The 14,721-nt window shown below is 42.1% G+C and overlaps 1 protein-coding gene across 6 annotated transcripts; it reads left to right on the top strand.

The window, feature by feature from the left end:
* Window positions 1-1,165: 1,165 nt before the first annotated feature.
* RNF141 (ring finger protein 141) lies at window positions 1,166-13,391 on the top strand. Of its 6 annotated transcripts, XM_050336460.1 has the most exons (7): window positions 1,203-1,235; window positions 2,473-2,509; window positions 2,963-3,165; window positions 4,646-4,754; window positions 5,693-5,874; window positions 8,890-8,997; window positions 10,609-13,391. In XM_050336460.1, the coding sequence occupies exons 3-7, from the start codon at window positions 2,981-2,983 to the stop codon at window positions 10,757-10,759; spliced, it is 735 nt and encodes a 244-aa protein (XP_050192417.1). In that variant the 5' UTR covers window positions 1,203-1,235; window positions 2,473-2,509; window positions 2,963-2,980; the 3' UTR covers window positions 10,760-13,391. The 6 variants fall into 6 exon arrangements, with proteins under 6 accessions (XP_050192416.1, XP_050192417.1, XP_050192421.1 ...); XM_050336459.1 differs by lacking the exon at window positions 2,473-2,509 and having other exon boundaries at window positions 1,166-1,235; XM_050336464.1 differs by lacking the exon at window positions 2,473-2,509 and having other exon boundaries at window positions 1,216-1,235; window positions 2,966-3,165.
* The last annotated feature ends 1,330 nt before the right edge of the window (window positions 13,392-14,721 follow it).

Genomic DNA, 14,721 nt, shown 5'->3' with positions numbered 1-14,721 from the left:
TGCAGGAAATACAGCAAGGTTCCCAGTCCAGCCCAATCCCTGCCTGGAATAGAGGGGTGCCTTTATCATGGGAAGTACGTGTGTCTATGTGTGAACAGAAGTGGGCAGGAAGGGGAAGTACTACTCCTTTTCTCCTCTTTAAATTAAGTAAAAAAAATAAAATAAATAAATCAATAATTAAACGTTGCAACATCAGGATGTGGATGACCCAGAGGATGTTCTAGGATGTCTGTTCCTCGGTGGCTTGTTGTCCTTTATGGGTGTTGGGTTTTTTTGTGAAAAGGTCAGTGAGCATTGACCTTTGCCACGCACATCCACCGCCCACATCCTCCCTGCAGACCGGGATTTGCACCAGCAGCCGCTGGCCTGGGATGATCCCACCGAGGCAGGCGCTCAGACTCCATTAAGCATCATTTAAATCGCCATTTATTAGAGATTATAGGAAAAAGCGAATAGTACAGGTGGTCCTACGTCCCCTGGGGCGCTGGGAACCCCGAGCAGGGCAGCACTGAGAAGCGCCTGATAAGGGCGCAGAAAAGTGAGCCTGTTTAGGTCAGTCGAGATACTACAGGATGTTTCTTTAAAAATAACAACAACAATAGGAAAAACAAACAAAACAAAACAACAAACAAACAAAAAACCACCAAAACCAAAAGGAGCAACTCTACAGAGCACTTTCGTGGGGTGACAGGACGGGTATCAGTGCAGAGGCTCGGGGGGACCCCCTCGCTCTCTACAGCCCCGCCAGGAGCTGTATCCAGGCGGGGTCGGGCTCTGCTCCAGGGAACAGCGACAGCACAACAGGACACAGTCCTGAGCTGCGCCGGGGGACGTTTGTGCTGGACATCAGGAGGAATTCCTTCACAGAAGGGGCTGCGCAGGCGGAGTCACCGTCCCGGCAGGTTCAAGGCAAGGCTCAGCGTGGCACTCGGTGCCGCGGTCTGGCCGACGTGGTGGCGACCGGTCAGAGGCTGGACCCCACGATCCCAGAGGTCTTTTCCACGCGACTCTGCGGACGTTTAGTCAGGCCCGGCCCCGCTCCCATCCCCGCTCCCATCCCCGCTCCCAGCTTATCCCCCGGCTTCCCGTCTCCCGTTCCCGTTCCCGCCGTGTCCCGGGGGTGGCGCGAGCCGCGCGATGGCGTCACCCGCGCGCGCCGGCGGCCCCCCCGCGCGTGCGCGGCGCTGCGGTGCCCGTGGGGCGGCGGCGGCTCCGCGGGATGAGCCGGGGCTGCGGTGAGCGGGAATGCCGGGAATGCCGGGACCGCCGGGACCGCCCGCCCGCAGCGCTGGGCCGGGGGGCCGGAGGGTGCGGGCAGGGCCGGGCGGGGGAGCGGGCGGGGCGGGGCGGTGACGCGGCCCGTCCCTGAGGGCCCGCGCAGGGCGGGGCGCGCCCGGGCCCCTCGGGGCGGCTCGGGGTGTGCGGGTGAGGCGGGACCTGCAGGAGACACCGCAGGGAACACTTCTAGAACCGCAGAACGTGCCGAGTTGGAAGGTACCCACGGGGAGCACCGAGTCCAGCCCTTAGCCCTGCACAGCACACCCCGAGAGTCACCCCGTGGGCTTCTCGAGCTCTGTCGGGCTTGGTGCTGTGACCGCTTCTCCCGGGAGCCCGTTCGGTGCCCGACCACCCTCTGGGGGAAGAACCTTTTCCAGTGCCCAGTTGTGCAGACATTCTCGCAGTTTTTCCCCCAGAAAACTTCTCAGTGCTGGGATACAAGTGCTGAGCTGGGCAGGCCCGCACCCGTCGGGTGCTCCCTCGGGAACGCTGCGCCCAACCTGCGGGGAACACAAACCCGGGAGATCGGGAAGAGGAGTCTGTGAAGAGTGACGGGATGTGGTGCTGGGAGGTGGTGCCTGACGTGTGTCTGCTGGGCGTGTGCTCAGCAAACGCGGGACAGGAGGGGACTGCAGCGTTAGTGGGAAGGAGAACAGTGACTCCACTGGGAGCACATCTGGGAATAGAAATCGGTCGAAGTTCAAGCCGTAAATGGGAAGTGCATTCTCTGTTGAGACATGCCATAACACTTCACAGAAGGCTCTGGCGGGAGCTCGCTCTGTGTGCTGTGTGTTCTCACACCGTGGCAGATCTCAGCAGCTGTAGGTCGTGTCCCTCGGTGGGTTTATTCCCAAGTGCAGCCACACGTACCGGCAGGGTGAGGGTCTGGTTCTCGGTGGTGTCTCTCGTAAGGTGTTTGTAAAGCAGCTGCTGTCAGATTAATCTGTGTTTAAGCTCAGGTGGGTGTGCTGCACTTAGCTGGGCTCTGCACACCTCTGCCTGGAGAAGGGCGCGAAACGCTGGTTTGCATTACAAGTGATGAACTGAGCAAACGGGCACTTGGGGGAAAGTCAGATCAGAGGGATCAGAGGGAGGAAGTGGATAAAGACTGGGAAGGCACGGGGTAAATCCTTATCAGACAGCTAGGGAGATTTCTAAATGGTTTATACTGACATGGATTCCTTGGCTTACCAGTTTCAGAATGCTGTGGGAGTTCTTTTGGTCGGCCAATGTAAGTTTGATGTAAGAAAGCTGATCCCTAATGTAATGTCTATGTGTAAACAGATGTAGATGTGCTAATTTGCAGGCATTCACATGCACAAATATTTAGGATAAACAAAGATTGCCATAAATTACCACTGTCATCTTTAGATTTTTTGTTTTTCCATTTCATTGGATGTATTTATATATGTGTGTGTTGGAGCTGAATCTGTTTGAAAAATATAGAGACTTTAATATAGGTATTGCTGTAAGAAACATAATACTTTTTTTCGTAAGTTTTTAATACCACATTCCAGTCTCTTCCAGGCATTCTGCTTCATTGCTGATTTGACTGTTCAGGTTGTGTTACTTGTAGAATAATTGTTGTAGACTAGTTAGTTGGTAGCTACATTCTTACACTAAAAGAAAATAAGCGAGTAGCCACTCAAAACCACACAAACGTAACTCTCTCAAATATTTTTAGCAGAGACTCTGCAAGTGAATGAGAACTTCTTTCTACAGAACTGAGGTGAAGGACTTCACCATGGGTCAACAAATTTCAAGCCACACACAAACTGTAATTAACAAGTTGCCAGAAAAAGTAGCAAAGCATGCCTCTTTGGTTCAAGAAAGTGGTTTCCTAACCTATGAAGAGTTTCTGGGAAGAGTAGCTGAACTTAATGATGTGTAAGCCTTTCTTTGTTTCTTTCTCCTTTTTTCACGTTTTACAGAGACTTTATGTGCAATATGTTATTCTGTGCTGGCTAAGCCAGAACTGGCCATACGGCTTTGAAATGTTTCCGTCAGTTCTTTAAGTTTCTAGAAGGGTTGTAATTACAGTTCAAAACCAGAGCCATTTCTCCTCTTTAAAATCTCTTCTCTCCAATGCTCTTCTTCCAGCAAGCTCTGCTCTCACTTAGAAGTTCACAAGAGGTAGACATTTAGCGGCACCTTTTTGCTGAAGTGTTACCTGTCTCCCTTCCTCTTCTCCCTTCCACCATCCACCAAGGATGCAGTGTTGCTTCCTCTCTGCCTGTCACTTTGGGTAGGAAGGAGCAGTGGGAGCCCTGTGAGGACAGCCCAGCAGCAGGAGGAAGGTGGCACCTGAGGCACAACTGTTTGTGGCCATCTCTGCCCCCTCTGCGAGGCTGCTCCTCGTTAAGGATGAGCCGTGTCTGACTGCTGGGAACCAGTGACCTGGATAATCCCCAACAAAAGGCTGCATAAGTAAGATTTTTCATAGCCTGCCTTTTGTTAGGCCAATGATGGTAAAAAGCAGTGAACACAAAAGCAGAGTTGTCGTTTTTACCCTGCATTTATGCGATAAAATAATAGTGGTAAAATGAAGTGGAAACACACAAACACTGAATAAGGGCTTTGGAGTCTTTGATGTTTAACTGAAATGTGAATTTGGGTTCAGTTTAGAAATTGTCGTGGAGAGTGTCATATTTTTGTGAATGACCTTCAAGAACAGAGAGCTGTCTTCTGGGGAGACATTATATAAATAGATTTTGAAGAACATTACTTGATGTTTTGCATGAGAATCTAGGCATGTATCAGTATAATTAACTCCAAAGTGCTGTTATTCAAGTGTTTTTTCCTTTAGAGTGTTTACTTAAGGCTGATTCTAATACAGCTTGTTCTGATTGTGATGGAATAGACCGTTATGTCTGTGTTCCATTAAAAAAATTAAAAAGAAAAATCCCAGGTCACCTGACACTTTCACCTGACTGCATCATTGTTAATATATACTAACCAAAATACACCTCATATGCACATGTTGGTCCTCACAGGCTTTTTTTTTACATACATGGAAATAACCTTTTTAGGTTGAATACAAGATTATGTGATTACTGTAATCAACAGTGAGAGCTTATATAAATTAAAATGTCTCTAAAGTACACTTGCTGATGATGGATCAAAAGACTTGCACATCATTTTCTGAAGGTTGCTGTGCAATTTAAAGCGAAGTGGATTGTGTATTTTATATTTAATGACATGCTGAGAAGGTCATTACTCTTCACTTTGATGTCTGTGGGCAGTCTTGCTAAAACCTCTGTAAAAATAAAGAGCAGACAGGTGAATAGTAAATAATCCCACTGTGGCTGAGGCTGCTGAGCTTTGCACGTCTATCACATGGTGTAAAACTGATGTTTCTTTATTTCAGTACTGCAAAATTGGCTTCTGGACAAGACAAACATCTGTTATTTGAAGTGCAGCCTGGTTCTGATACTTCCGCCTTCTGGAAGGTGATCGTTCGGATCATATGTACTAAGGTAAGTTGGACAATTGTAATTGGATTGGCAGTTTGTGTGCAGGTATGTGAGGGCTGTCCCTTTTGGTGGTGAAATCCAGCACCTGCTACTTTTATTTTGGTACAGCTGATGTATTTAGGGATGCTATCGGAGATATATTAAATCTAAATTATAAGTTTCTCCAAAAAGCACATTAACAAAAGCATTTTCATAACTAAGTTCAAAGGGATGGTATCTACCACTTACAGCCCTTTAGTTGCAAATTCAGATGATCTGTGAGGTCAAGTTATCCGATTGTACAGCAAACTGGGAACTATATAGTCTGATAGTAGATATTAGTCATCAATTCCAGACATTATTAGTTGAGCTAGTGGGGCTGTATGTGGTCTGATTCCTTAGAAAACCAATCTAAAAGTTAAAAGTTTAACTTTAAAAGTGTGCTCTTTCTAATGAGATTTTCCCCTCTGTATCCTATAAGTAAGGTCCTTAAATGGTTCTGAATCCCCTGAGCAATCTTACCATGCAGTTAACCAAGCCAACCCTCAAACCTTTTTTGAAACTGCAGATTGTAATTTTGTGTGTACTCTTAGTTTTCATTAAACTGCCATCACTGTAGGAAATTTTAAGTTCGAATATCAGGTGGCTGGTTATTCTGGTCTCTGTTCTAAGTTTAGTCCTGTTTTCTAGGTGTTAGGTCACTACTCACAGTTTAATCCATTTGACTAATGATGGCAAGTGCCTTGGCCTAAAAATGTGGTCCTCTCTGTGGTATTCCTCGAGCTGCAGCAGCTGTGTGCGCAGCTCTTAACTCTGCTGAGGCAGACTGCGACCTGCTGACGAGGTGATGGGCACCTGGGAGGGTGGCTGCTTGCCCTGAGAACTGCAGTGCATTGACAACATTGTGAGCAATGTCAAGTTGAAATCTGATAAGTAATTGTAAACAATCCTTGTGTCTTAAGATAAATAAAACAAGTGGCATCGTGGAAGCTTCCAGAATCTTGAACTTATATCAGTTCGTTCAACTTTATAAAGACATCACCAGTCAAGCAGCAGGAGTTCTTGCACAGAGTGATACTTCTGAAGAAGCTTCTGAGAGTTTGATGTCTCTGTCACCGTGTCAGGCCAGCTTGTGGATGGGAAGGTATTTTGATATACTTTAGCTTCTGACCACAGTTACATCAGTATTTTGGAAGTTGTGTTTAAAACCCGAACTGCAAATGCCTGAGGATCAAAACTGTTTGCCCTTGGCAGATGCAGGCTTTGCATCTCCTCAGACATGAATAGAACACCTCTTGCACTAAGGGACCTGTACTTGGGTGAAATTCTGCTGGTGCTGCCATACCTCAGCTTTAAAACAATCCTTTTAATGATCAGTTCTAATATAAACATGGTATATGTTGGATCTCCTGAATAAGGAAACAGGAGGAAACGGAATCAGCTGCAGCTACAAATCTAGGGGGTTTGACAGTGTTTGTTTAAACAGATTTTGTTATTCTTCCACTTTAACTTTCTCTTCCTCTTATGTTTTGGCATGTGAAAGTTCCCATCTGTTGCCACTAGAAACTCATCAATTATGGTAATAATTGAACTTGTAAGACTGGAAAAATGTGAACTGTCTCACACATGTTGACATTCTGCTTTGTTAACCGGAGGAAAAACAAAAGACTGAGGTCAACACCTGCAGTAACTTCAGTTCAAACTGAGTATAACAGCAACCAGCCTGTCACCCTTTCTCTGTTGAAGTGTTGCTGCCAGTAATTCCTTACTTTTCACTTCCTGAGTTAGTTCAGAGTTCTAAGTCAGTTTTAAGTGAGGTAGAGATAGGTTTTACAAGAAAAAGTAGTAAATGGTATAGTTCTCTGGATTAACCAGTGAAGAGCTGGTAGCCAGGTATTTTAATAAAACAAGCTGAGTGTCACCCTTGAGCTCTTAGAATTCCAAAGGGGTCAGCTGTGCTGTCACTCCACAGATAGAGCCCACTGGTTTTTCTAAGTCAGTGGATTGCAGAATGTTCCTATTTTTATTTAATTTAATTTCCTGTTTCTCTTATATGGGAACAATCTCAAATTACTGGCTGTTCTAAGTTATTAGAATGCTAGAATTAAGTAGTACATTGTGGACATGATCCGAAAAGCTTATTTCCCTTTTCTTTCTCAAGGTTATACTGGAACACACATTTAAACAAACCAACCAAACAAAACAGACCCCAAATACTTGTGCAAAACAGCTCCATATTTTGCTAAAGTCAATGAGTAAGGTAAAAGGTTTCCTGTGTGAGTTTCTTTTTCAATTTTCACACTTTGAGATGGGGAGATGAGCATCCTTCTTGTTTGTAAACTTCATTGCTTGAGGTAGGATTAGTGACATAGCAACAGAGTATACTTTGCTAATATGGTGCAATGGAGTGAGCTTGTGTCTTATCCAAGTTTTTCAAGTCATTAAGGAAAACACAGGCTGAAGCACCTTCAAGTATTTTACACCCAGAAAAATCTTCTGTTTGTTTTTCTGAGATAATCACCCATTTGCCTAAATTCTTCTCACATTTAATCATTTTTCAGCTCTAAAAAGAGCAAATCTTGTCTGGTTCATTCTTCTTAATTCTTCCATTGGAGTAATACCCCATTTCTCTACAACATTCACTTCCTATTCAGAGCATTCCAAAATATGCATAAGTGGTTTGTGCTTTCTGATATGAAGGGACAAGCATTTTCTTAGTCTGCCGCTCTTATTTTACCTTTTATTCAGGAACTTAGTGCTATGACTAAACCTTAGTTTGCAGAAACTTTATAAATAGGGCTTGTATAATTGCTTGTATATACACCAGCAAATCTCAAAAATTGAACTGCTTTCAAAGGTTAGTCCTCAGAGTTGCATGGGGAGGGAAATGAAAGGGAACAGGTCCAAAGAACATAGTGTGCTACTCAAAAGGTAGATTTTTTTTTTGAAACTGTCCTCACTGTATGCTAATCACCATCTGTAAAAAAAATCTCCCATGATTTTGAAGTAAGATCTCAAAAAGCAAGTTGAAAAGGGAACCCCAAGGACCTACAGAAAAATAAAACAAGCATGTTGACTGCAGTCTATTAGCTGGCTAGTCTGTACAGTTAAAAAATGAGGCTGGATTTGACAAGCTCACCAGATGCCTAAGCAGAAGGGGTCTGGTCATTAATTAAGGTGACTGTCTCTCCTAGATTGCTATGCATTCTAGAATGCTGTCTTGGTGCCTCGAGTCAGAAAAGGGTTTCCCAAATCAGGATTTTTGGAACACCTAAGCAGTTCAGATCACTTGGTTGTTTTGGAAGTGAGGCATGCCTATAAAATTAGGGAACTTTACATGTCTAAATCAGTGAAAGCTGAGCATTCTCTGCACCTTTTCACGCTTCAAAAGTCTTGATGATGCTAATATTTGAGATACTGCTGTTAGGGACTTTACATAAACATTTCTATTGCTTGGGAAAAAAATAAAGATAGATAAAATAGCAATGTCTGTCTCAGAGAGGGATCTGATTTTTAAACTTCCCCACCAACGGGAACACCTATGAGCTTAACTGGAAAAGCTGTGGTAACAGTCCACTTGAGATTCCTAATCTGAGGAACTGTCATGCTGAGTGTATTGCAAGCAGTGCAACGAGCGGCTTAGCTCCTGGCATTTTGGTGGCAGGTGAAGTCAGTGAACGTGCATTCCAGTAGGGATCCTCTTGACGTGCATGTTTTTGTCTAGGACATAAGCCAGCACTCAGAAATTTGGCAAAGCTCATTATGAAATCGTTGAGCCTGACACGCTGTGAGCGGAAGGCAGGTTCTCCTGCCTTTCATGTACACAGTGATTCTGTTCATTTGCCCAGTCATATGATATGGAACAGTTACAACTCCTCAGGCTTCCTTGTTGGTAACCCCTCTGAAAAGGGATTTGCAGAACCCTTTTGCAACACCTGGCACAAAAGAATAGAAGCATATTGTAAGTTTAGTTCACCCACTGCTGTTTGCTGGCAGCTTGGGGCGGTGTCTGCTGACATCGGCTAGGCTGACAGAACTACTCCATTCACAAGTTACGAGCACAGGTGTTCCTTTTGCATCACTAATTATTATGAAAAACGTAGTTACTAGGGTGTAAATGTAAAACTTCTGGAATAAACTAGTGTCTTCTTTTCTGCAGGGTTAAGCAGCTGACAGATGAAGAGGAATGTTGCATCTGCATGGACGGGCGCGCTGATTTAATCTTGCCGTGTGCTCACAGTTTCTGCCAGAAATGCATCGATAAATGGTAATGCATAGTGAAGAATTGTAATTACTTTGCAGTATGTGCTGGTTGTCTGACAAATTCCTTAGTTCCCATATAATTTATTATCTGAAGATATTTCCAAGATAATGTAGATGTGATACATAATAAGCTTGAGTAAAATCGGACTGCAGCAGAAGGAAGGCAAGGTTTTAAAACCTTACAAAGAATTTTATTTGGAAAAAAAGAGATGTGAAAGTGCTTTTCAGCATTTTTCTTATGCCTTTTTATTCTTCTAAAATTAAATCATTTTATTCTTGCTCAAAAACTAGAGAAGACAGTATATGCAGATGCTGGCATGTTATGCTTCACGAAATCTCAGAACTTGTAAGACTATGCAAATATGAAGGCAAGTTGGGCTGTCTGTCACTCCTTTGGGAAATAACTACCAGAGGGATTTTTTTCTATATGTTATGCTTTCACTTCAAATGCCATTTACTGATCTAAATGTATCAGACTTTTCCAGAAAAAGATTTCTTCCCAATGGTAGCACCTTCAAATTTCTGTATAACACGTACCCTACAATGTTATGTTCAGCTTCACAGTAAACTGAGCAGCTTTTCAGCCTCTGGGTCTCTCTGATACTCCAGTTTTGGAAAACTGAGAGAGACATTGCTGTGTGGAGGAGCAGAGAGCTCTTCCTTGGCCGTGCAGGTGTGCAGGGACTGGGCAGGTGTGCTGGCAGTCTGGGCTACACACATGCTCTGCTAAAGGCCTTCTTTTACCTAGTTACTGCCAATCATTTTGTATATGATTTGTGCACAAGAATTTTGTTTTGTGGCTTCTCAAACACCAAAGAAGTTATTCTTACAACACCATGCTCCTCCAAGGAAAAACCATAGTAAAAACATCACTGGACCTCAGAATATAACGAGTCATCTTTCTCTTCTGGGAAAACATCTGAACATCCATCAGCAAGACAGGGCTTAGTTTAACCACTGTGGTGGAGAGTGGATCCTGTGCTGCTTTGGCTGATGAATCAGCTGCATTCCTAACTAAGTTCCAGTTATACCATTTTCTTTTTTCGGTAGGCAATTTTTAATGTTCATCTCTTCTTAATTTAGGCATATAACAGAGGCTCCCAGCTTAGAACCTTGTTGTTTGGGACCCCTGAGTTGGTGGAAGGGGATGGGGCCCTGAGGGACCAGGTCCAAACTTCAATGAAGTTTAGTGTTTCCCCAGGAAGAAGGGTCCTTCTCTTTACCTAGGAAGCTTATGGGGTCTGGTTTCTGCAGTGCCTCAGCTGAATATCTGAAGATAGGAAGAATAAATTTAGACTGTGGATTTCCATTTAAGCTTTCTGGACAGGTAGCTAGATGCATTCTGCTTAACCTGAGCAAATGATTCCAAATTTTCGCTCCAGTGGAGCTCCACTCAGAATTGTTGGCCAGTCCTCCTCACAAAGTTTTTAAAGAAAAAAATAGATAGGTGGTCTAGTCCAGTTAACATCATCATTCTTGAAGTTCTCACTGAGTTGATTTTTGGTTTCTGTGTGGGTTTTGTTTGTCTGTTTGGGGGCTCTTTTGGCTTTTTTTGGCCAGGAAGGTGATTTTTCACCATCAGTGAAAAATCCTCATGTCTCTGACTTCCTCACAGGAGCGACCGTCACAGGAACTGCCCTGTGTGCCGGCGGCAAGTGACTGGGGCGGGTGATTCTTGGGTGGTCTCAGACGCGCCTACGGAAGACGATGTTGCCACTTACATCCTTAACATGGTGGATGAGGCTGGCCAGCCCCACAGACCCTGACCCTGGCCAGGCTGAGCAGAGCAGAGCAGAGCCTCTTGAAGCTTTCGTTTTCATGGACGTCTGTTTTTACCTCCCGTTGCCGCTCTTCCAGAGTCCGTCTTTTCCGTCTCCTCTTGGCCGCTGGGAATCGACGCTGCTCCCGTCAAACACTGGGTGTATGAGCGAGTCTGTGTGTGTGTGCAACCCTAATGATCAAACTGTACCTTCAGTAAACTCTTTTGATATTAACAGTTCAACTGCTAGATGAAGCAATTCGTAACAGCACAACTGCAACTGCTAATTGCTGTTTGAACAGCACAGTGTTTGCTGCAGAGATGAACTTGGCTTGACCTCACAGTTCTTGCCCTTAACTGCAGTCCCTTGTAGTGTCACGTGAATAAAGATGATGAGTTAGCACTAGCGATTGTTAATTTGAAATTTTACTGCTGAAACTTGAAGATGTCCCACTGCCTGTTCTTCAGTAGTCAGTTTTTGCTGCTTTTAGGGTTTACAGATACTTGTATCGATCTGATCTGTTATGACTTTTAGCATTAATTATTTTAAATCTGTTTTGGAGAGTGTAGGCAGCTCCGTACATGTCCTTGTGCACTTTTCCTTATTCTTCTGACAAGACTTATCTCTTAGCCTATTTTTATATGATGTTTAGCATAGTCTTATTAGCTTGGAAAGATTAAACAGTTTCATACACAATCCTAAAAACCAGTAAATCAGTTTCTCTATAGTTTTTGATAAAAAACAGCCAAAATTATTTCTAAACACTGGGCATGTCTGAAGAGAATGCCTTTATTTGAATTAGCAAATGAGGTGTAGTTTAGTCTGATGCTGTGGTTTTATCTGCTCCTCTCGAGTTTTTGAAGTGGTGAAATCAGAGTTCTAAGGTATACGAAGAGTTAGGAGGTGATAGATAATCTAAGGGTGCTGTGCTTTTTATCTACAAGTGCAATATGCTTTTATGTAGCAGAGGGAGACTTCAACAGTAATGTTGCTTGCAGTGAGATGTGCATGTGACAGCTTGGGAAAAGGGATTTCACAACTGGAGTGCAATGGCATTTTGTGTCTAGCAGAGTAAAATCTTTAAAGAGCTCAGTTTAGGCAGTCCACAATTGTTAACTATTCAGGAAACCCATCCCAAGCCTCTTTTGCATAAATAGTGTTAGGGAAGTGAACTGCTGCTGTAGAGAATTAATGAATAATGTTTTTAATGTATATTAACAAATAACTACTTTTTCTCACTCAATAGCCTTGAGTTAAAATATTCAAATGTAGCATTTGATGGAATACCAACATAAATCTTGCTTACTGTAAGACTGCGTTTTTATTTACCATACTTGTTAAAATTCAGTGATGCCATAAGGTAAGGCCTTTTGTCCCAGACAGGTTCTGAACTCAAAGGCATGTGCACATTTTGGTTATTTTACTGAATTGGCTACAAAGTAATTTAATTACATTGTGAACTAGATCTTGAGAACCTCTCTATTATACTCCAGTTTGTTAAAGAATGTGCACAGCAAATGGCACCTGTTTGAGCTTGGCTTGTGGCACAGTTGTCAAATGTATAGACTTTAAGACAGATAAGCAACCTACTCTTCCTGTGTCTGTTATCTGAAAGCCAGTATGGCTTAGTGTGTAAATCTGTATTTAGCTATGGAAAAATCCATTTAGGAGTGTATATAGCTTAGAACTGATTTTTTTACCTTTGTTAAGCCATTGATAGCAATGAGATATTCTTCAGAAAATGTATGGAGTGCTTGGTTGTTAAAAACAGTTTGGTTGTTAAAGGCAGTCATTGTCTGGGCTGAAAATTGTAATGGCCCAGGATTTTCCACTAAAACATTTGCAAATGTTTCTAATCATACACTACTTTGGTTTCTTTTTGCTCTTTGAGCTTGCATTAGTCCATGCTGAGAGCTCTAAAACAACCTTTGAATTTTTTAAACTTTTTATATCACTGGAACAGAAAGAACATCTAAATGAAAGCTTCAAGCTAACTTTATTTTTCAAGTATTTGAAGAATTATTCTTCTGAACTGAGATTTTATAAGTTGACTTTCTGCTGAGAACTTACATGAACTTCTTAAATTGTAATTTTATAATGATGCAAACAGGTTGTTAATTGCAGCATAATGACACTTGCAATTACAATATAAACTAATGCAAAAATTATTTAAATAGTGAAAAAGTAAACTTTGTATTCTGTACAGCTTTTTTAAATTAAGTTGCTGTAATTCACACTGCTGTGATGTAGGTACTGTAATGTGTGCCTTGTAAAATATATGTACTGTATGTTATATGGAATAATAGGTATATTAACACTGACAAACTAGTAATTTGGTTTTGGTTGGTATTACTTAGTCTGAAGGGCGACATTTAGTAAAAAATTTTGGAAAAGGAATCCCACTGGCATGGAGATGGCAATGAGTTCCAGAAGCTAGACCTTGAAAATGTGAATTACTACAAATAACTGTTAGTGGGGGGCATTACAACAAATTAACTTTCTTGTGTTAAGTGAACATTTCTTACAGGTTTAATGTGAAATTGTAATTTAAACATTAGAGATCGTATTAATGGCTAAGGACATTCCACTGTAATAAACTTTGTGTATGAATTGTGCAATAAAGTTACTTTGGGAGAAATGTCAGAGTTCTTTCAAGCCTAAGGAATCTCTTGGATTTTCACACAACAGAAGTGTGAAAACTGAGTTTTGATCCAAATACAATTGCCTTGTACAGGTGGTGTGGTTAAAAGTGTGCCATTGTGAGTGTGAGCTCTCCTAAACTTTGAAGGGTGCTGTTAATAAGGTGGCTTAATGCAGCTCTGCAATTAAAGACTTGCTCTGATTCTTCTGGAGTACACAAATAAATTGGGATATTCTGCAGTGATGGGAAAAATAACTCTTAATTCTTAAAAGGACAATATTGAGGAGCAGGTTTCTTTAGGAAAAGGATTTTTTATTTTCAGAGAATTGTGATATAGTTTTTCTTCAAGTTATTTCATCGTATTTCAGATGGTATTTTAAAGCTTAAGAATGCTAAGGTTTGGAATATTGCTTCTGCTTAATCTTTCCCTGTTTTTAAATAAGAATTGAATTCTGTAATTAATGTAACTTTTATCCTCTGTCTAGTTACTTGGCTTACCTGTTTGGATCTTTCGAAGCCAAGTGAGAAATGGGAGAGGAATTCATTAACAGATCAGGAAATTACAATGGAAAGAGTGACCAGTTGACAGGCACACCAGGAGGTAGGTGTTAGCAAATGTTTCTGTTTACCAGGTTTCAGGTTTAGGCACCTTAAAATGTAATGTGCATGTTTGGTTTTTTTTCCAGTGGAAAATGGTACATTTAACTTTCCTTTAAAGAGCATTTTATATATAATTATAAAAGTTTTCTAATCCATACTTGTTCTGGTACTGGAAACCAGGGCAACCAGTGACATCTCTGTGCTCTAGGTTTGAACTGAACTGTTAAACTGCACCTTGTACAGCTCTATGTGCCAAATGCAGTATTTTTAGAAGGAACATTTAGCTGTGGTTCTTTGTGTCCAGCTGAATCCTGGAAGAGAAGCCCCCTCAGGGAACCTTAAAGATATCTGATATAAGTAGGAGCTGTATGTTAACCTGGCTGCCCTTAATCCTGGACACTGCATATACAGAATTCTTTAATTTTGTACCCACTAACTACTCTTTAGTGAAAGGAATTTCATTGTGACTAATATTACAATAATTTATTATGTTTTCTGTTGTTAAATCATGCTTGAAGATAATTTACTAAAGGTTTTATCCTCACCTGTTTTAAGTGGGTGAAGGGAATTCTGCTTTCTTATGAGCATGTCTCAAAAATCAGTAATTTCAAAAGTGAATGTTTGTTAACTGTCATCTCTTCAGATGTTTGGTTCTCAGGCCTAGAACTTACTACATGGCAATATTCTTTAAGGACTGAACATTCTTTTCCTGTTGCTGAAATTAACC

This window comes from Myiozetetes cayanensis, unplaced genomic scaffold (genome assembly GCF_022539395.1).
Source record: "Myiozetetes cayanensis isolate MyiCay16 unplaced genomic scaffold, myiCay2020 scf6-25, whole genome shotgun sequence".
Taxonomy (NCBI): Eukaryota; Metazoa; Chordata; class Aves; order Passeriformes; family Tyrannidae; genus Myiozetetes; species Myiozetetes cayanensis.
The sequence above is the reverse complement of the archived record's forward strand: the minus strand, read 5'-3'. Positions and strand labels throughout refer to the sequence as shown.